Source organism: Diabrotica undecimpunctata, chromosome 7, assembly GCF_040954645.1.
Source record: "Diabrotica undecimpunctata isolate CICGRU chromosome 7, icDiaUnde3, whole genome shotgun sequence".
Classification (NCBI taxonomy): Eukaryota; Metazoa; Arthropoda; class Insecta; order Coleoptera; family Chrysomelidae; genus Diabrotica; species Diabrotica undecimpunctata.
In genome coordinates, this window is record NC_092809.1 from 119,587,377 (window position 1) to 119,609,162 (window position 21,786).

Consider the following 21,786-nt stretch of genomic DNA (forward strand, 5'->3'; position numbering starts at 1 on the left):
GAACAATGGACTGAGCATTTCACGAAATTATATGGAGAAGGAGAAGAAGAGAACAGAGAAATAATCATTAACGAAACTCACGATAGAGTACTAATATCAGAAGAAGAGCTACAAGAACGAATAAACAAATTAAAAAACAGAAAAGCACCTGGTCCTGATAAGATAAACAATGATCTGCTAAAATATGGAGGAACAACACTACGCAAATGGCTCCTAAAATTATTCGTCGATATAATAAATACCGGAGTAGTACCAGCGGAATGGAAGGAAAGTCTCCTGCTACCGATACTTAAAAAGGGAGACTTGAGAAATCCTGAAAATTATAGAGGCATTAGTCTGATGAATAGTACATTAAAATTGTTAACGGCAGTCATAAAAGATAAAATCGAGGAAAAAGCGAACATGGCAGATGAACAACAAGGCTTCCGGAAGAACCGCAGCACAATAGACGCAATTTTTATTATCAGACAAATAATAGAGAAGTCTATTGAATATGGAAAACCAGCATATATGTGCTTTGTAGATTTAAAAAGTGCTTTTGACAGGGTGAAGCGAAATGACATCTTAAATTTATTACAAGCTGAACAAATAGACCATCAGATACTAAGGACAATTAATGAAATTAAGTGGTATGGACATGTAAGAAGAACTAGCGACAGCAGATGGATAAAGAGAATAACCGAATGGAGGCCCATAGGAAGGAGGAAAAGAGGACGACCCCGAAAATCCTGGAGGAACGAAGTAGACGACGCCATGAGTAAGAGAGGACTAAACGATGGAGAATGGAACAACAGAGAGAGATGGAAACGGTTGAGCGAGGGAAGGCAGTGAATACTGTAGAATCCCTAAATATATATATAATGAAATTAACAAGAACAACAAGACCAGAGTTATAATGCCAACAGGGGAAACAGAATGCATAGAACTAAAAGGAGGAATCCGCCAAGGAGACTCGCTCAGCCCATTGTTATTCAATATGGTGATGAATCAAATAATTCACGAAGTAAGAAAACGACACGGATACCACATGGGAGTGCATAAAATCACGATACTATGCTACGCCGATGATGCAGTACTAATTGCTGATAACGAAGATAACCTACAAAGGCAGCTCCACCCCTTCAATATCACAGCAAACAAACTTAATATGAGAATATCAGTAGAAAAAACTAAATGTATAGTGATCAGTAAAGAGCCGCGTAGATGCAAACTAGAAATAGACGGCAAAATTGTAGAACAAGTAATTAAATTCAATTAACTAGGAGTAGAGATCACTAGTGACAGCAATATAAGAACAGAGACCACAAGGCAAGCATCAAAAGCGGCAAGAGTAAGTGGTTGCCTCCGAGAAACCATATGGAGAAAAAAATATGTGACCACGGAAAGCAAAATGAAAGTATACAAAACAACAGTAAGACCAATCCTAACATATGCAGCGGAGACAAGGACCGATGCAAGAAAGACGAAACTACAAATCCACAATATCGAAATGAAAGTATTAAGATCAATAGCGGGCATTTCATTAAGAGACAGACAAACCAACAGAAGTGTACGCGAATAATGCAAAATTCAAAATATTAACAGGTGGATAAAAAAAAGAAAAAAAAACTGGAACGAACATGTAAACCGAATGGGCCCAGATAGATTAGCGAACATCTGTAAAAACAACAAGCCGTATAGCAGAAGACCCGTTGGAAGGCCGCCAAAAAGGTGGAAAGATAATGTACAGTCAACAACGACTGAAACAGAATAAGAAGCAGACAAACAGGAGTAATCCTAGTCGCGCGAAGAAGAAGACACATTCAGTTGTGTAAAAAATCCTAGATGTCCGGAGTAAACTACATAGAAAATTCGGATAGTTTTAGAAAAACAACAGATGTCCATACGGTTTTTTGTAAAAGCGACACTTGTCCCATCTTAGTCAACGGTCATCGCTAAACCAGCAAGAATGTACCGAATATCTGAGAAGTATCCTGGACAAGTTTTAATACGTCAAAGTTATTACGGCCCATGGACGTTCCACACCATTACTGGAAAATCAACACCAAAACAAATAACTCTGATACCAAATAAAGCGAAAAATAGAATAAGTCAACCAAACTTTCGCGATCTAATGGAGTTAACTAAATATCTCGAGAATCTTCTTAGTAAAGAATTTTATCTTAAATCTAGAACCAGAATCCTAGGAAAACAAGGACCCTACTCCAGTCGTAGAACTATTTAGCGATGATAATAGCAGGGGTGGCGAATAGACATCATGGAATTTTTTTTATTTCTACGAGGATATTATATAATGTTCATTTTCCAATATATTTTGCTAAGTTTCTACCGATTTTTGTTTAAAATATCAATAAAAATATGAAATCAACTTGTACACTTATTTTGATATCCACATTCCTTCCAATGGTAAAAATAAGATTTGAAATAAATTAAAGCTAGGCAGTTTTTCTTGATTTGCCAATTTTTCTGTTTCTCGATTATTAGTTTTTATTGAATAGTATATAAATTATTGTAAAGTTCGTTTAGCAGAAAATGGTTGACTTCAATTAGTGCGGTCGTGAATATTATTAAATTTATCTGATTTTGCCCATTGTTAAGACCTTGTACCTCAGGTAAACCATTGTTACCTGAAACCGGGTCTTTTATACCATTATCGGTTAACCCAGGATGTTTATAGTCGATACTAATTGAAGTCAACCATTTACTGCTAAACAAACTTGAATCAATGAATACATAGTGAAATAATCATATTAATTAAATTAATGAATAATTTAAAGGACTATGCAAGTAACGATTGTACGAGATAATTCAAAAACTAAATGAAATAACCATCTCTATTATGACGGAAAAACTGCTAGTCGACGTCGTCGGCAACTAATACAGGTTCGAACCTGATTTAATATTTCGGTATTGAAGTGTTGTCTTTTGAATCGATTTGATAGTAATCACGATTTAGTAATGTTTTTGTCGTTTTGTTGGTTAAAGACAATTTACGTTTATGCTGTTAATATTGAACTACTAATAATAATTATTTTTTGTGCGTTTCAACACTACCGAAGTATTTATTTTTATCTGTATAACGACTGTAGACTGTATACATGATTACTGTTGTTGATGAATTAATTGAAAATACACGGATCTTCTCGAAAACGAACTACAAGAAGTCCTCTTAGCGCTGAAGTGAAAGAAATAATGTTAAATGCATTTAAATATGAAACAATAGAAAGTCCCAGATTAGTGGTTGGAGATACTGTAAAATAATTGGCGAATAAAGTTGGAGTTTGTGATCGAAGTGTATTTACGGTGATTAAGGAAATTTTGAAATACACATCGTTGATACGGTTTTAGCTGAGGTGAACGATGATCCTGATTAGCTAAATTTGATGAAAACCATATTTTATTGAATACTAAAAAAATTTATTTTCAATATCAAGGCAGGGGAATAAACGCGCTTTTATTAGACAGAGACGACATATTGCGTTGTGGCGACGAGAATATCTTCAATAGATAAGGACTTTTTTAGAGAAGAGAACCGCAAAATTTATTATCTGGATAAGACATGGTTGAACGTTGGGCATACAAAATCTAAAATATGGGTAGAAACTACAGTCAAATCATCTAAAGCTTTTTTCTGGATGGATTGACAACGGCATTAACAAATCTAAGTAATTTATTACATTCTATATATTTCAACTTCCAAAACTTACAAATACTTTAAATTTTTAGTAAAAGACTTATTATTTGTCAAATTAGCAACGAGAATGGGTTTCTTGAATAAGTCTGGTGATTACCATGAAGAGATGGTCAGATTCAGATCCAGAGACAATCAAAGACAATCAAAAACAATCAAATCAATCCAGATATCAAAATAGAGAAAATAGCAACAAGTGCATCCAGAATTAGCGATATCCAGAATTAGATCCGTTCCAAAAATATAAAATTTTAACATTTGTTAAAGTACAGTTTCTTTGAATCGTAAAAAACATACGAATTTTTATGATAAATACTACGTAATTGGTGAAATGGCAAACACCCAGAATAAATTGGTATTGAGACTTTCTCAGTATCACTGTGAGTTAAACCCCATAGAACTCATCTGGGCGAATATTAAAAATGATACTGCAGGAAAAAACACCACCTTTAAATTTTCAGATTCCATAAATCTATTTTATAATTCAATTTCATCAATTGCACCAGAAATTTGGAAGAACTGCATTTTCCATGATTCAAGAAAAGGTAGAAAAGGAAATTTGGCGGCTGGAAAATATAAGTGAAACACATTTTGAACCACTTGTTATAAACATTGATGACAGTGAATATTATCCAGTTCATCAGAATAATGTTTAAAGTAACAAAATCTCGATCTCTGCAGTATATTTAGGGCGAACTCAAACGGATTATCAATCACTTTGTATTTTTATTCCAAAAAACTAACCGTTTTGCAATATTTAACTTTTTGGAATCGTACAAACAACTATAACAAAAATTAAAAATAATACTTATATTTTTTGAAAACACCTTGTATATAGACTTTGTATAACGGTTCCTATTGTAAAATATTAACTAAAACAATCAGGTTATTTGTTTTTGCATGTTTGCAAAATTAAAATATAAATTTCGTATTTTACAAGATAATACTTCTGGTCAAACGAAAAGATAATTCTAAGTGCGGTCCTGTTAGAGGCCTACACCTGTTTGTTAATGTTTATGTCACCTGCATAGCTTATTGAAATTTAGTTTAGGTATGTATTTTTCCATCTCTTTTGGTAAACAGTAAGCAATTTTTAATTCATGGTAACTGAAAAATTAACAGAAATATGTTAACTAAAAAGCTCAACACAAATATGAACAAAACTGTAACAAGTAAATCCTAAATAGACATAAAACTACCGAAAACAAATAATTACAACTAAACATAACTCCAGGAGAGCTAAAAACAAGTATTGTTTGAACTGGGTCAGTTACGAAGCCATTATGTTCAAGGGTTGTATCGTGAAAATGTTTTAGATAATAGCAAAAACATTACTCAAAAACATTACTTTTGGTAATTTTGGTTAAATACTAACAGACAGATGCATTGTCGTTTAATTTATTAAACAATGACTTTTGATACTTTAACGCTTGTTTTGCTTAGTAAGCCTGTAATCTATTTCATCTAAATGACTAGTAAACATGATTATATGAAAATCCATGATATGAAGTGTAAATATGAAAAAAAAATCGCTCTATTATAACGGAGAATATGTTTTAATGATTTCCTATTTCACTGTAATGAATCAGTGCACCAGAAATCAATATTTCAACAGTTAAAATACACAAATGTTGAAGTTAAATATTATTTTATACGGGAATAAACCACTATTGATTGTAATGAGAATTAGATTTTACATTTATTTTGAAGTTTCGATTTCCAATCCGGAAATTATTTTCAACGAGTCATTAAGAAATTATTGGTCTAACTTGTAAACCAATTTCACAGTTGACTTACTTCGTGGCCTCGGTCTTGTAGGCAAAATAGCCATATTTTGGATCAAATTCTGAGATGTGATGTACCATCTGATTGATCAAATTCTGATCTTTCTGTGCTTATGAAATTAACCCTTTCGGTACTGTGGGGACCTGTATGTCCCACGAAATTTAAAAAAGTTCTAGTGGCGCCTATTTGTGCCCTAAATTTACTAATCAAATATAACCGTATTACTGAACATTTCGTTATGTTATGCAACCAACAATTCGATTATAAAACCGCAAATTTTCTAGAAATAGGTGTTTTTGTACAACGCGGTTCTGTGTTTTGTTGCATACATATTGAGTGGTTTTGCCTTCAAAATACTACTACAAAAAAAATTCCTAAAAGCGTTTGTTGTTGAAACTAAGTAAAATTTCTAATAAAATTCATTTTCTCGTCATTGTTTTCGCACAATTCATATAATGGGACATGGATGTCCAGTAGTCTTTTTGCTCGGGTTATTAGTGTCCCATCAGTTTTTTATATCGACTCTAAATAGTGACAACAGTTCTACTCTTTGCGGTTCCTGAATTATGGCCAGACGTTTTTTTAACACACAAGAATTGGAAAACATCGTTGAAGAGCTAAGTGACTTGTCAGAACTAGAGGAAACTTTTTCTGGCTCAGATTCTGACGAATATCTACCCAATGACGGAGAGTCTCATGAAGGTTCAGATCAACAAGAACATTCTTCGCAAGAGGAGAATTTTAAAAGAGATCTCGAAAGAACAGATTCTAAAGAAAAAGAGGCAGAGAAGTCAGATGCAGATGACGACCAGTCTGGTCTCGTAATGTGGAAAAAAACATACACGAAGTTCAAACCAAAACATGATATTCCAAATCAAAGGCACGGAATGAGATCCACTTTGGATGTATAACAATTCACCAAAAACATATTACTTGGATGAAGTGGTATCATGTTCGAAGCATATTTTTGGAAAAGCCAAAACAGAGAGTTCTCATCAATCAATTGATGAAACTATGACCAAATTCAAGGGAACGTATATTCTACTAAAACCAATGAAAAGGGGAATAAAAATGTGGTAAAGGTCTGACTCTTTTACCGGATACTTATATGACCTCAACATTTATTCTGGTAAAGAGATTGAAGCTGTTGCTGATACTTTAGGTGAAAGTGAGGTGAAAAAACTAGCTAGTACAATACGTTCTTCTGATATTTGCCTCTGTTTCGACATGTTTTTCCCATCTGTAAAATTATTGAAAACTAAATTTGCCTTGTGTTGGCACATATATAAACAATGGTAAAAATACACCAAAATTTGAAGCGAAAAAGATGACACGAGGTCAGTCTGATTAAGTTTTGGATGCTGGGGTACTGAGTACTGGGTGGCAAGATACAAATTAATGTTATTGTTAATTATAAATATGAAAAAGAGTAGTCTGAACTCTCTAGTTCCTTTGGCAGAGTAGCTTATAGAACATGGCAGATCCAAAACCAAAATGAAGAGACGCTTGAATGGTCGCTCTGGAAGAATTTTCAAAAGCCAAAGTGAAGTGACGCTTGAGTGGTCGCTCTGGAAGAATTTCCAAACGTCAAAAGAGCATGGTGAATGTCGGGGACCATTTGCCAAAGCAAATTTCTACCAGGAGGAGATGCCATAGGTATGCTCTCACATTTTTTTCTCACGTTTTTTCCACATCTTTGTTAATTTTTTTCATGTGATTTTATATTTTTTTCAATAAATATACTTTAAAATTTTTTTCGTATATTACTAATGGGACACATTGATCCCAATATAAAATACTATTGGGACACAGTTGTCTTATGTCCTGCCAAAGGATTTAAGTATAGATCACGTAGGTAAAAATAGATCACATAGGGCACCATTATTGATAATATTTTTTGTCTGAAAAGCTTTGGATATCTGCATAATGTATTCAGACCTAAAAGGGTTAATAAATTTAAAGATATTAAGTATGTCAACTTTATCTAAAACCTCTAATTAGAACTCACAAAGAATCACCCCGTATAAGAATCCTGTAAGGTCGAATTGGCGAGAGACTAGATTGCCCGAATGGTGGTGAAATGTAATCTTTTTGAATCTTTTGTTCCAAATATTTATAAAATTTTAAATTTGCTGAAGGTTAGATACAATGTTTGATTCCCATGATGCTAGACAAGTAACATTAGTACGTTTGATGGACATTGAATAACCACATTATTAGTTCTTACAATGAACACAATGAAGAATAAATTGATATACGTATTGACATAAGCTAATAGTACCCATATTGACGTTATTTTTTACAGGGTTGTATAAAAATGAACTTATGCGTTTTTAACTGAGAAAATATCTATTTTACAATTTGTTGATTGTAAATTTGCTAGAAAACGATTAAAAAAACGTTATTACATTAATGGCAAATGTCGTAGTGCCGATACCTGATGTAAATATGCTAATACCAGTGACAAAATAATATGGAATAATTTAATAATTTTTAATAATACTACAATAACGGTAATCTGAATGAAATATGAATGTGTTAATAAAAGTAACATTTTATTCTTCTTTGTCACTGAAGATACCATACTACAACCTAAATACTTGGGTATAGAATATGACATATCGATCTCATATACAGATCACGACATTGTTTTATTGACCATACAACACAATGGCAATCGCTGTGACATGTTACACGTTTCCACCTCTCTATTCATTTCTCAGTAGGTACGAATTGTGGTAATTGTCACATTGACATTAAAAATTTCAAACGGAGTTGTGAAAGAATAGATAAAATTAATAAAATGCCTATTACGTTGTATACCGTCCAAGAACAAATGCAACTTGTAACATGGTACTTTCAGGGTCATTCGATAAGCGAAGTAATTGATTTATTTATTGTTACCTTCGAAAATAGACAATAGACCAAGTGTTACAACAGTTAAAATACCATTAAACATTTTCAAACTTCGGGATGTGTAAACAGTTGTAAAAAGTGTCATGAAAGTAATGAACCGCGTGTTGGACCTGTCGATAAGGAGCGTCAAAACAGGAATATTGATATTTGTACTTTTGTGGAAGCTAGTGAACCTTGAAATAGTGTACAAATTGCTAGGGAAGTTAACGTGAATGCTCGAACTGTCCAGCGAGTTCTCAAAAGGAATGGGTATCACTGTTTTAAGATACAACCAACACAAGAACTGTTTCCAGAAGATAACTTTAGGCGGATGGAGTTTTGTGAATTTATGTTAGATAAACAGAACGAAAATGTACACTTTTTAAAAAATATTTTATTTTCTGACGAATCTTCATTTTCATTACATAAAAAACACAATCCATCCGTTGCAAGGTATTATTCTCGGAAAAACAAGTACCTCAGCATCCGCAAAAGTTGAATGTTTGGACTGGGATGTTAGGCGACTATATTGTTGGTCCATTTTTATCGATGGAAACCTAAACGGACCCAAATATTTACAACTTTTACAGAATAAGATCATTTCGTCAGTTCGACGCCTTCCCGTTAATTTTCAGGAGGTTTATTTCCAACAGGATGGGTGTTCGGCTCACAACTCTAGAGCAACTATTGACTTCCCCAATAAAACGATTTCTGATCGACTGATAAGTACACGTGGTGCAATTAAATGGCCCACTAGATCCTGTGACTAAGCGCCTAACGATTTCTTTTTTTGGGGTTTTCTCAAAGAAAACATTTATAGGCATCAGTTTGAAAGGGACACAAACCTAGTCGAATTAAGGGCAAAAATACTTCATTTCTCTGCAAGCATTACACCAGCCCTACTCCAAAATATGAGGAGAAATCTGTATGATAGATTTGGTTACTGTTTAGCACAAGGAGGTGGAATATTTGAGCCCTTAATTAATTAATCTGCTTTCCTAATTTTTATTTTTTGTTAGGTACATTTTACGAAGTTTGTAGGTTCTTAATCAGGTAGTATTTTTTATGTTTAAGTTTGGAAAAATTGTATTGTTTTTTTTTATTTAAAAGTACAAATGATTCTTATTCTGATTTTTTCTCTTCTGTCTTGTCTTATTGTTATAAGCTTTGTCCATAAAATTTGTACAATTTTCAGTGACAATAAAGCATATTACTTATTTACTTACTTATTTATTTGTATTGCTATTAATGCTAAAAAATAACCAAAAAATTAGTTTTAGAGCATTATAATAAATATCCTCTAGAGATGGGATTACAATAAATCTTAATTCCTATGTCAACAAAACAATGTCGTTATCTGTATACCACGTACTACATTCTCATAATACCACAGCGTTGGGTCATATATTGGTAATTCCATGGCAACTATGCAAGGTTAGGCGACCCTTCTCGATTTGGCTTAAATTTTACAGAATTATTCTATACTATAAAATATGATGATTTACCAAATTTCAGCCTTCTAGATTTAAAATGGCGGTCTATATGGGTAATTCAATTTTTTCCAAGTAAAAAAAATCTTTCCCATATTTTATCACTTTTTCTTGCATAGCGGGCTCTATATGCTCAAAAGAATATTCAAAAATACATTTTAGACGTGAAATTTTCCGCTGAGTACGACCCCGGTGTTAAAACTAGCCAAATTATCAAGGAAAATTAGGAAAATTCGAAAAAACGCTCTTTCCCTTGAACAAATCATCTAAAGACAAGAGTCTGTGTCGTCTTAACTGACAAGAACCACGTGTTAAAAACCGAGCAGAGAGACATGTAGCTCCTCAAGTATTAAATTTATCCATTTTCATCGACCTAGAGTCAACATATAATTTACTTTTGGAAAGATGTAAAACCCATATATGGATGTCATAGCCACAAATTCATTGTTAGCTTCAAGTAAATAAGACACTGAAGATGATCTGATTAGATCGAAAACGTTATTCTGCTACTGTATAAATTTTGACGACACTTGTAAAAGTTTTAAGTATATGTTTTTATATACCTAAATACAATGGTGAAGTGTTTTAACTTCTGTATGTTTTTTATAGATATTATGTCTTCAGTAATTGAACAAATCATTTTCTTGCAATTTTCACAATTGTAATTTATTACATCTGCAAAATAATACAAAATAAATTACTAAAACTCTATTTATTTAATCTTTTCTTTGAAGTTTTAATTTACACGCAATAATTATGTGTCCTGGAAAAAAGCAAAAAAATCTTCAAAAAAATAGTTATTAATAATTGTCTTAATATAAAGGACCATTCACAGTTTTCTAAATTTTAATTTATTATTTTCAGAAATTGCTAAATAATATGATGTGACCCATAAATGGGTCACATAAAAATGACAAAAATTAACTGCGAGTAGAAAAATTTTAAATAACGCGTTCAATGGCTCATTGTTCCACTGCGCATGACTTATGATTCAGCTATTTAAAAATGGTTGATTCATTCAGTCACCTCAACTTTGTAGTTGGAAAACGTGTATGTACTATGATAACGTGTTTATTATCAAATGCTTTATAGATTGTTTTAATTGTTTATAAAAAATTCCAAACCTTTTTGTAAAACTCGATCGATAGACAAGTTTTGTTTAAATTATAGATACTTAACAGCGACCATTAAATGGCTGAATCATAAGTCATGCCCAGTGGAACAGTGAGCCATTGAACGCGTTATTTAAAATGTTCCTACTAGCAAATAATTTTTGTCATTAATACTTATTTTTCAAGCAAAAATAAAAAATATTGCGAGACATATTATTTATCAATTTCTGAAAATAACAAATTGAAATTTAGTAAATTGTAAATGGTCCTTTACATAAGATAAATATTAATAACTTTTTTTAGGATTAATTGACTTTTTTCCAGGACACATAATTATTGCGTATAAATTAAAATTTCAGAGAAGGGATTAAATAAATATAGAGTTTTAGCAATTTATTTTGTATTATTCTGCAGGTGTAACAATTTACAACTAATAAATTACTTTTACAATAATTGTGAATAAATTTGTATAATATTGTAATAAATTACAATAATAATTGTGAAAATTGCAAGACAATGATTTTTTTTAATTACTCAAGACATCTAATTAATTGCCGAAAAATCATATTAAAACACACTATTTTATGTAAAATTGTGTGGGGAATCCACATCTGAATCCATGTCAGAATGGCATTTTGGTTGAAGAAATAATGAGAAATTGCAAAACTGTCAAAAAAGAGGTAAAATTTCGGAAAAATTGGGAATTTCGCCATTTAAGTGAAGAAACTCCTGAAGAGGGCGACTGCATAAACTCAAACCGTGGTCGTCGGCTTAAAACCATCGGAAAGTGGGAAAGGAACAAGAACGGAGCTATTTAACTTATGCATCCAGACTTAATAAAATTTCGATGCCATTGATTTACAAACTGTCTTTTTTTCGTTTTTTCACATTAAAATCTTAATTTTTAATATATGTATTAAATTGTTAATATTAAAACTTAAAAAGGTATGAAACATTCAATATTAAAAGTATTTTTTTTTATTACATGTAAATAAAATTTTATAACTTTGAATTAATGGAAATAGAAATAAACTAATTTCTCGTTGAAATTCCTCACTATCTCCGGACAGTTATGTTCAAACGCTGACATGACAACCTATTGAAATTGTTCGACGGCCATGTCTACGTTCAATGTATGCCTTATCTTACCTAAACAATATTCCAGGTCTGCTTGATATACTTCCCAATTTGTTTTACGAGGATTACGATAAATTTCCTTGATATGCTCATTGCCTGCCTCAATGGTCTGAACAAGACACCTCATCTAATACATGCCATTTTTTAACAGTTTGGTGTTTGTACTGTCCCAGGTCAGATGGTACGCATTCTCATCATAGCCAATGATTAATTGCAGTTTATTTTTTATGTAATCTCTCACTAGCTATTCCAACTCCCTTGATGGTTGTTCGGGATAATCATATGGAAGGTATGCTGATCCGAGAACTATCTCCTTCATACCTCCTCTCTCTATGACCTTTATATTTACTGTCGGTAATTCCATGGAACAGAGATAACAACCACTCTTCTGTCTTAAGGTCTTGATTTTGCCTCTTTACACGGGTTCTGATGGTTTCTTTATCAACCTCTTTCTCGGCGACGCGGGTGAGGACTATGGGGCGCGTGGGCATATTATTTGGATTACCTACATTTAAATTTGCTCCCTCCAACAGGCACTCCATAGTCGTCATGACTTCAGTCGTCCATTTTTTGTATACTCGTTAACAGTTCACACACAGGGTCCCTTCGCTAAACGATGTTTTATAGAACTGTAGAAGTTCATTCTGACCTCCGATAGGATCCTCATCAAGTGCTTGTTCCAGTTTGTTAATGATCAAATCTGCTTGAGCCCGATCTAGTTGAGTATCAGGATGGTGTCTGTGTGGTACCACCATTCTGAATAATTCTGTCACGATGTTTTATGACCGAGTCTGCTCGTTAGAGCCCCTTGGTTTCTTAGCAACGCTGTTGCGAGGGGGATGATGGTATTCTCCCGAAGTATCTTTTTATCCTCGGGTGTTGCTGATTTGGTTTTCTTGGGATTTGCTACGGTCCATGTCCCAGCAGCCATTTTTGCCTTTTTCCTCATCTTCCTTTATTAAGCTCTAGATAGGCGTTATTTAAGACTTAATTATTTATTTTTTAAATTTAAAAATTCGAAATTATACTTCACAATTTCGAATTTTCAAATTGTAAAAAATAATTCTGTGGTTTATGTGCCAAAAAGTAATTCTACGCGTACTAACGAGATCACTAATTGTTTTTTGATCGAAACATCTTAAAATATTTTGAACACTCTCTCCCTGTGATTGACTTTTAAATAATTTTATTTATAGTTTATAAGAAGAGAGTTTTAATTATCTTATTTGTAGATTTGTACATATTTAAATTAAAAATTTGATTCACAATATTTTTTCTAAAAAGATTCAGTTATTAAAAGTTAAAATAATATTTTATTTGCCCCACTCTTTCATATTTTAGAAACAGTAATAGCGCTGACATGACCGCTCCCTAGTGGTACAAATAAGGAACTAAAATCTTGATCAAATTCTTCTTCTCTATAACATGTGTATACCCTTTGCCGAGACTAAAAAATGACAGTGACAGATCCTTCTATATGCGTCTATATTCTTTGATATTACTATTTAAACCTCTGATATGAGAGCTGTATTTATTTTTACCTTAAAGTAACAATTTTCCCCAAATTTTGAAATAAAAAAAAGATATACTTTTTTAAGAAAAGGGGGGTTTTTCGATTAAATGCTAATTTTAATTTTGATCTTTTTCAGCGGAAAATTTTACATCGAAAATGTATTTTTTGATATTTTTTGAGAAGTGTGAAGTGAGAAGAAAATAGGGAAAAAAACGTTTTTACTCGGAAAAAATTTAATTGCCCATATAGTCCGCTATATGGACCTAGAAGGCTGAAATTTGGTAAATCATCATATTTTATAGTATATAATAGACCTGTAAAATTTAAGCCAAATCGTGAGAGGTTACCTGAGCAACTTTGCATAGTTGACGTGGAATTACCCTGACGTGGAATGTAGTTTGCAGTATTTGCAGTAGCTTATCCAGTCACTATAATATAGTCAATAATTGATTGTTCGTTTCTAGATATGAATTATCTATATGGAATGTGTATTCATGATCATATTTAAACAGAATTCAAGAAATAGTTTTTCATTATTATTGATTTTATCCACTCCGTATGGTTCTATGACATCTTTCCATTTTCTTTTCCCACTCTAGCATTCATATCTACTGTGAGTATAATTTTCACTGTACAATCATTTATTACTTAAGGGCATAGGCGCAAAATGACGCCTGTCAAAATGTTTAATGCGTTTTAAATGTAATCCTTTTGTGTCGAATCGAAAGTATTTTTGAAAAATTTAAACGCAGAATGAAAGATTGCATTATTACCGAGGGCCGGACGTCCCTTGGAATAACAGAAAAGTTTCTTTTGAATGAGATATTTGAAATTAAAAGTCACACTAAATTTTCTCTTTTCTTTTCATCCCTGTAACTTATTAAAATAAACATTTTAGAAGTTTTCGGGGAGTTTCGGCCCTCGGTAATAATGCAATCTTACTTTCTGCGTTTAAATTTTTCAAATATACTTATTAGTTTCCTCAGGATTCGAAAAAAATAAATACATTTAAAACATATTGAACATTTTGACAAGCGACATTTTGCGCCTATGTCCTTAAGGAATAAGAATAAGAATTTTAAGCAATAAAACAAACTTTAATCGAAGAAGGAACGGTTTACTATAAATTTCGTGAGATTGGATTCTAATTCTATAGACATTTATTGAATATTATGATTCCGCCTATTTTTTATAGAAGATAAAACGTTTTTCGTCACTAGGATTAGCATATTTATGAGCAAATACAGCTCACACTCTCTAAAGGTACCGATAGAAATGACATATATGCGTATTATCATAGTTAATAACCAAAATGGAAAGTATTCGAAATAATGGAATGTAAACTTTAACCATAGTGTCCAGTACACCCCTAAAAAGTGGAGCTAGCTACCGGCACTGTTAGAAAGTTTGAACTGTATTTATACATCTATTTTACTTTAAAATAATATAAGAGGTGTATTTCAGTCTAGAATTCCAAATTAATTACATACATTCAGAGCAAATTATAAAAAAAATATTTACTTATATCATCCACCATGTTCAAAAATATTTATGTCAGTATTTTGAGTTTTGTAGGGTTTTCTAGTAATACGACAGCATGCAGGAGTACGAAAAATATACGTTAAATAAATTATTACAATATGCATGCTTTCATATCTTCCCTTAGACAAATAGTGATTTCATACAGATAACGGAAAACCACATGAAAACTCAAAAGACTCGAGGTAAAGTGTTTTTAAATCAACCCTTTTAGAGTGTATAAAACGATGCACAACAGCAGATGATTACCCAAAATAAAAGCATTACCCAGATTCAGCTATCGATAAAAAAATATTACTTTTACCCTAAATTTCCACTCAATTGACTTCCACTTCTCAACATGGAGTTCTTTCTCACTCGAGATGTTCTAAAACAATGTAACAATATTTTTACCTGCGTTCTTTGAAATCACTAATGCACTAATAAATAGTCTAGGGGTAAAAAAACAATAAAAAATAATATTACTAAAATGTTTTGCCTTGTTTTCACAGAGCGCCGTTAATTCGAAACTAGACAAATGGACGATTACCTTTAATAATTAATCGATGTTAGGAATTAACGACAATGGTAAGATTGCAAATTTTTTATTGACTTGACTTTGAGGACGGAAGTCGTTTTGGAAATGTGGAAATCGACAAGGCAATAAAATATTTGCAATCTTCTAATTGTGGTTAATATACCACATATATTAATAAAAGGGTAAAAAGTCACCAGAAGATAGCTTTAGGCCACTATTAACTTAATGACTATTATAATTTTTTATACAATGTGAGCAAATGTATTGAACGTTTTAGTAATTCTTGTAGGAGTATTAACGTGCATTGTGAGACCATATGATTCGAATAAATTGACAAGATCTAGTTGGGTAGCACAAGCAACAGCGTAATTAATATTAAATCACTGCATAGAATATTTCTTTTATTGGGCAGGTCATCTAATAATCAGGTCATCGATCAAATAATACTAGGCCTAAGGAGAAGAAATAATTACCGAAAGAATGGTGTGTCGCTTCTATTAATTTTTAAGTTCAAAAAGAGAAGAGAACCCAGAAAGAAGAACAGCTTACAGTGCAAGAAAGACCCATCGAATGTAAAAATACCTAGACGTTAAATACCTAGGAGTCATTTGTTTCCCAAATAATTTAAGCATATTATACATTTACTCCACATTGTATATTGATTTAATGTCAACAATTTATCACAGATTTTATTTAGATTGAACACACTATCTTTTATAATTATTTAATAGATACAAAAACGAAAATGTATTTAACTAATTTGTCTACCTCAAACTACTAAAGCAAAAAGTACCAGTTTGAATCCTGTAAAAACTACTTTGTTGTAGTTTATTTCTAGGAAAATTTGTAACCTACAATTGTATCAAAATCTGATAAAAATTGCTATTCATTTGTTGTTAAGTGACAAATTAACGAAGATTTGTGAAATGGGCTTGAATGTACTAAATATGTTTAAGTCTTTGCTTGAAAGGGTTAAAAAAAATGAAAACTGAAATTATTTCCACATAAATCCCAATTAAAGGAATCGGTAACACTTCTGTAGATGCATAGTTTTTATTTGAAAAATCCTACTAAGTACTTATGTTTTAACTGAAACATCTTGACAAGTCAAATGTTGAACTTTTAGCAAAAAGATGATGATTAGTTCAGTTACTCATTTCTTTTATGCAATATTACCAAAAAGTAGTAGTACTAAATATATTTTTGGTAATAACCATTTTTGAATTAGAAAATAAATTCGTTATTTGGCTTTTTGGTTTTGATTTGAAACAGATTTTATTATGCTTCCTATCTGGGACTATTAGAAGTACCCAGACAAGACTAAAATGAAACTATTTCAATGTTACTTAAAATGAGGGAAAAAAAATAGAAAACATAAGCTACTTGACTATTTTCACGAATATACAACCATTAATTTGAATCATAAATAAAAAACAATAGACAAAATCTCAAACAACAACAAAAATCAGCAAAATAGTCAATGACTACAACGTATGGTTATTAAATGATGAAACTGAGGCTGTTAACATAAGAAGTATTATTGTATTTGGTTAAGCCGGAAAATCATGATCATCAAAAGAGCAACGAATTGGTATACAATTCCACTTTAAAACTAAACAAGATCGCTACCGAATTATACCCAAAACTATAATTTATTGAAAGAAGCATATGGCAAGAAATGTTTATCGCATGTACGCGTTCTTGGGAGGTTTAAACGATTTCAAGAGGGTTAGAAGTTTGAACATAATTCATGTCCAGATCACGTAAAGAACACCAGGTCAGATTCAGACCAAGACGGTCCACTATTGACCAGTTATTCAACGTAAAACAAATCTGAGATAAAACCTGGAAGCACGATATAGATATCTATCAAATCTTTGTAGATTTTCGACAAGCCTGTGCCAACTAAACAGACATAAAACATACTTAATTGTGAGAATTTGGAATACCAAGGAAATTATGAGTCTAAAACCAACTGACAGATAACTTCCAGATAACTAAGGGGCTAAAATGGGGGATGGGCTGGCTCCGACTCTGTTTAATGTATGTATGGAAGAAGAAATTTCGAAAAAAAAAATGTCTAGCCGCCACCAAAGATAAAACCAAAGCCCTAATACAAGCACTAAAGACCTAATACAAGCACTAAAGCCCTAATAACGTATGGTCCTAAAGTTTTGGGAAAAATTTCAAAAGCATATAACTCTGACCACAATAATCTTATATTTTTATTAAATTATTTAACAATTTAACTTAACTATCCTTATTATAAATCAAAATTCAAATGACAGACAAGGGACCATTATTTTCGATTTGCCTAATAATTCCCCTGTCACGTTGCATCATCCTTTGGACGACCTCGGCGTCAATTTCTCTAATTTTTGTATATATGCGGCGTCTTAACTGTTCCTGATTTTGTGCTTCCCATCCGTTATTATAGACTTTCCGACTTAATATTGCCCAGAACTCTTCAATTGGACGAGCCTGAGGTAGGTTGGGGGGATTGTCTGCTTTCGGTACAAAGGTAATGTTGTTAATGACATGAAGCAAGATCTGGCCAAAAGACTATTTGATCAGTTGCATGATGTGTGTTCACAAACTGAAGCAATTTAGAGAGACATCTTTGAATATAAATATTTGTGTTTAAGGCTTCGCCTCGAACAACACCAACGTAGGGCTGTGAGATAAAGCCAGCCTCAGAAATTGCACACCATACCAAAATTTTGTCCTCAAATTTTTTCTTACTTTTGAATTTTATTTCATCAGGTACATTTTCGTAATCGTTCGTGTAAAACCCATCGTTACCCTTCATCTCAGAGTTGGACAAAGTAAAATATTTTTCATCGTCCATCACGACGAAATGCACTCGCCTTAACGCGCAGTAAAATCTCGGAATTCTCTCTAATTGATCATCTGTGTATTTTGGAGCTTTCCTTCTTTTCCGGTAGATAATATTGTTACTCGATAGGGTCCTGTATACTGTAGTATTTCCAACATGAAATCTTCTGGCCAGTTTTCGCTGTGAGACCCCAATTTTGTTCTTAGCTGCTTTAATCAGTCTTGCCTCTCTCATATGGTTGAAAATCCGCGGTCGGCCACTTTTACGCAAGTTAACACATGGTATCCCTTCTTCACATTCTCTGATTGTGCGATAAATTGTCGATTTGCTTATGTTTTGATCTCGATAAATATTAACAATATCTCGTTTCGACATTCGCCCAACCATATTATAAACACCTCGACGAATATCAATTTTATAAGACATTTTGCAGAGCACAAACCAAAATATTCTGCTTTGTTTATTAAATGTCAATAACTGATGACATTTCAATTCCATGGCCTTCTTTGTTAAATGCATTTTGCTTCTCAATTAGACCAGGTGAAATTTTTCCCAAAACTTTAGGATCACACGTTACAAGCAAGGAAACAACAAACCTGGCTAAATTTGACACTAGATTGACGCAAATATTAAAGTTGTAAAATACACGCAACTATGTCGAGGAAACTACATAAAAACACGGAACATTGACGGTAGAAGATTAACAAATTTGAAATTCGCAGACGACATAGGTTTGTTCTCCGACAACTTCAAAGAGATATGTAAAATGCTACATGAACTTCAGTTAGTGTGTGACAGTGTAGGTCTTAAAATAAACATCTCCAAAACAAAATTCATGACAAAGCTAGTACCTAGCGGAAATATCAACATTGGAGACAACAAAGTAGAGCTGGTGGAAAAATACATATACCTTGGACACGAAATAAAGATCACAACAGACAACCAAACATGCGAACTACGAAGAAGAATAAACTTAGCATGGACAACCTAAGGAAAACTCAAAGACATATTTAAAAGCGATATACCAATTGCTTTAAAACGTAAAACATTTGACCAACGTGTTGCCTGTGATGACCTATGGTGCCGAAACTTTTGACAGCTACAACTTCTAAAACGCTGCAAATAACTCAGAGGAAAATAGAAATGTCAATGCCTGAGTATATCGCTTCGTGACCGAGTTAGAAATAAAGACTTAAGACGAAGAACAGGAATTACCGATGTAATTTCCCGAATTGCCACACTGAAATAGAACTGGGCCGGACACGTCGCCCGAATCAGTGATGAAAGGTGGACGAAAAGATTGCTTGAGTGGAAGCCGAGGTTAGACAAAAGAAGTAGAGAAAGACTCCCTAGTCGTTGGACTGACGATCTCAAGAAAATGTCAAGAAATTGGATGAAAAGTGCTCAAGGCAGAGCACAATGGACAAAAATAAGGAAGGCCTATGTCCAGCAGTGGACGCAAAGGGCTGGGTGATGATGAGGATGATGAAAATACATAGCTCACTGGACGTTGAAAACTGAGGACGTCAGCGATGAGGAGAAAATACGGAGAAGGATAATGTTTGCTAATAGAGCATATTTCCCTGTGTCGCAGGTGTCGCAAGATTCAAAGAGATCCTTTGGAAAGTAAAATTCAGAATATATAAAACCATCATACGACCAATAGCTACATATGGCGAAGAAACATTTATCATGACAAAAAAAACAATAAACCTTATTAGTAATTTTGAAAGAAAGATATTGAGAAAGATATGGATATACGATGTCGTCAATGATCAGAAGAGTAGCTGAAGAGATGTAAGAAGTTATAGCCTACAACCACAAAGGTGTAAGATGAGAGGAGGTCACCCTATATGTTGAAGGCAGAATTAATCGCATATTTTTTTACCTCTTTTGCTTTTCCCATAACCGTAGAGGGTGTTTAGAAGAACATTCGATTAATGATCAGAGGGTCCAAGACTCAGAATCAATGACCGCTCCAAGAACATTCCAACAACATTACGCTGTACATTAAGTGCATAACTAATCACATATCACTTGATATCTTCTTCTTTTCCGCGTTTAGTTGTACAGGGTAATGTTCTTTGAAATGGAAATAGATTTTTGAGTGTGTAAAAACTTTTTGAGCTTCGTCTAGAGAAAATTGTACAGTTGTCAATAAATTTGTACATGGTTAAATAAAAACTTCATCATAATTTTTTTGAGGAGTTCTGCACTAACATACAGTTTGATGTTTCTTGTTTCTTCTTCTAAAACCCCTTGGTCATTCACCAAACCTACTTTTAAACACCCTATACAATTATTGGCAAAGAAGAGCTAGGCCGTGAGTGCTGCACTTAACATACAGGGTGACCTCCTCTCATCTCTACCCTTCTGCTCATCGGCTATAACTTCTTGCATTTCTTCAACTAGCTCTCTGGTCATCGATGGCACTTGTTTACACTTCTTCAGCGAAACAAGGTCTATCGAGACACTTCTGGCCATTGTCATCAGAGAACTGGATGGCATGGTGACCAAAGTACCACAGTACCCCGTCAATTATACTACTATTATGTGTAAGGCAAATAATCACATATGCGATACAAGGAAGAGCAGATACAACACAAACAAAAAAATACTTATAACCATCAGAAATGAGAGCCTTGAAATCAAGTACGGGGAAAACATTAAGAGACAAAATAATAAACATATAAACGAATAAGAGATCTCTATAGCATCTTGGATATTGTAGGATGGGGAAGATAGAGTAAACATGAATGAAACAGCACGTCACACAAATAGATAATGAGCCACCAGCATGAAGAGCAAGGGGTTTGAAGTCAATATGCATCAGACCATTAGAAACACACTTTAAAAGATTGCGACATAGCTAGCATATAGCAATCTAAGAAGGTGAAATTGTGTACTTTCATGATGATAAATAATAAGAAAATATAACCCGAATTGTGGAAGGACCATTCATGGGTCTCCACTAAGGCAATCTGCCATTTTATTTCGCATAGTCTGTCAAAAATGTTCTAGCCAAATACAGCAAAATATTACCATATTGTCTGACTATCCGCTTTATTATTAAGACATATAAGGGACTGGTGTGGAATACCAGACGCCGCTACTATATATTTAGATAGAATAGAAAAGAATTGATATTTGATTGCCGACGTGCAGCTTTTCATATGGAACCCGAAGAAGAATTGATCTTTTTCTTTGGATATTAAGAGCGCTAAAACTTTCAAAGAGAAAGTGGCAAGTTTCCTGGAAGAACCGATAGAGG

At 33.0% G+C, this 21,786-nt stretch overlaps 1 protein-coding gene across 3 annotated transcripts in view; it reads right to left on the bottom strand.

Annotated features, from left to right (window-relative positions):
- Prps (phosphoribosyl pyrophosphate synthetase) overlaps positions 1–21,786 on the bottom strand; it is a 47,671-nt gene that overhangs the window by 12,118 nt on the left and 13,767 nt on the right. The window contains exon 3 of one of the 3 annotated variants that reach the window (XM_072538071.1): positions 15,461–15,529. The exons of 1 other annotated variant lie outside the window; for it this stretch is intronic. In XM_072538071.1, coding sequence (XP_072394172.1) covers positions 15,461–15,529 — 69 coding nt within the window. The remainder of the gene's footprint in view (positions 1–15,460; positions 15,530–21,786) is intronic. One more of the 3 variants, XM_072538072.1, reaches the window with a different exon arrangement.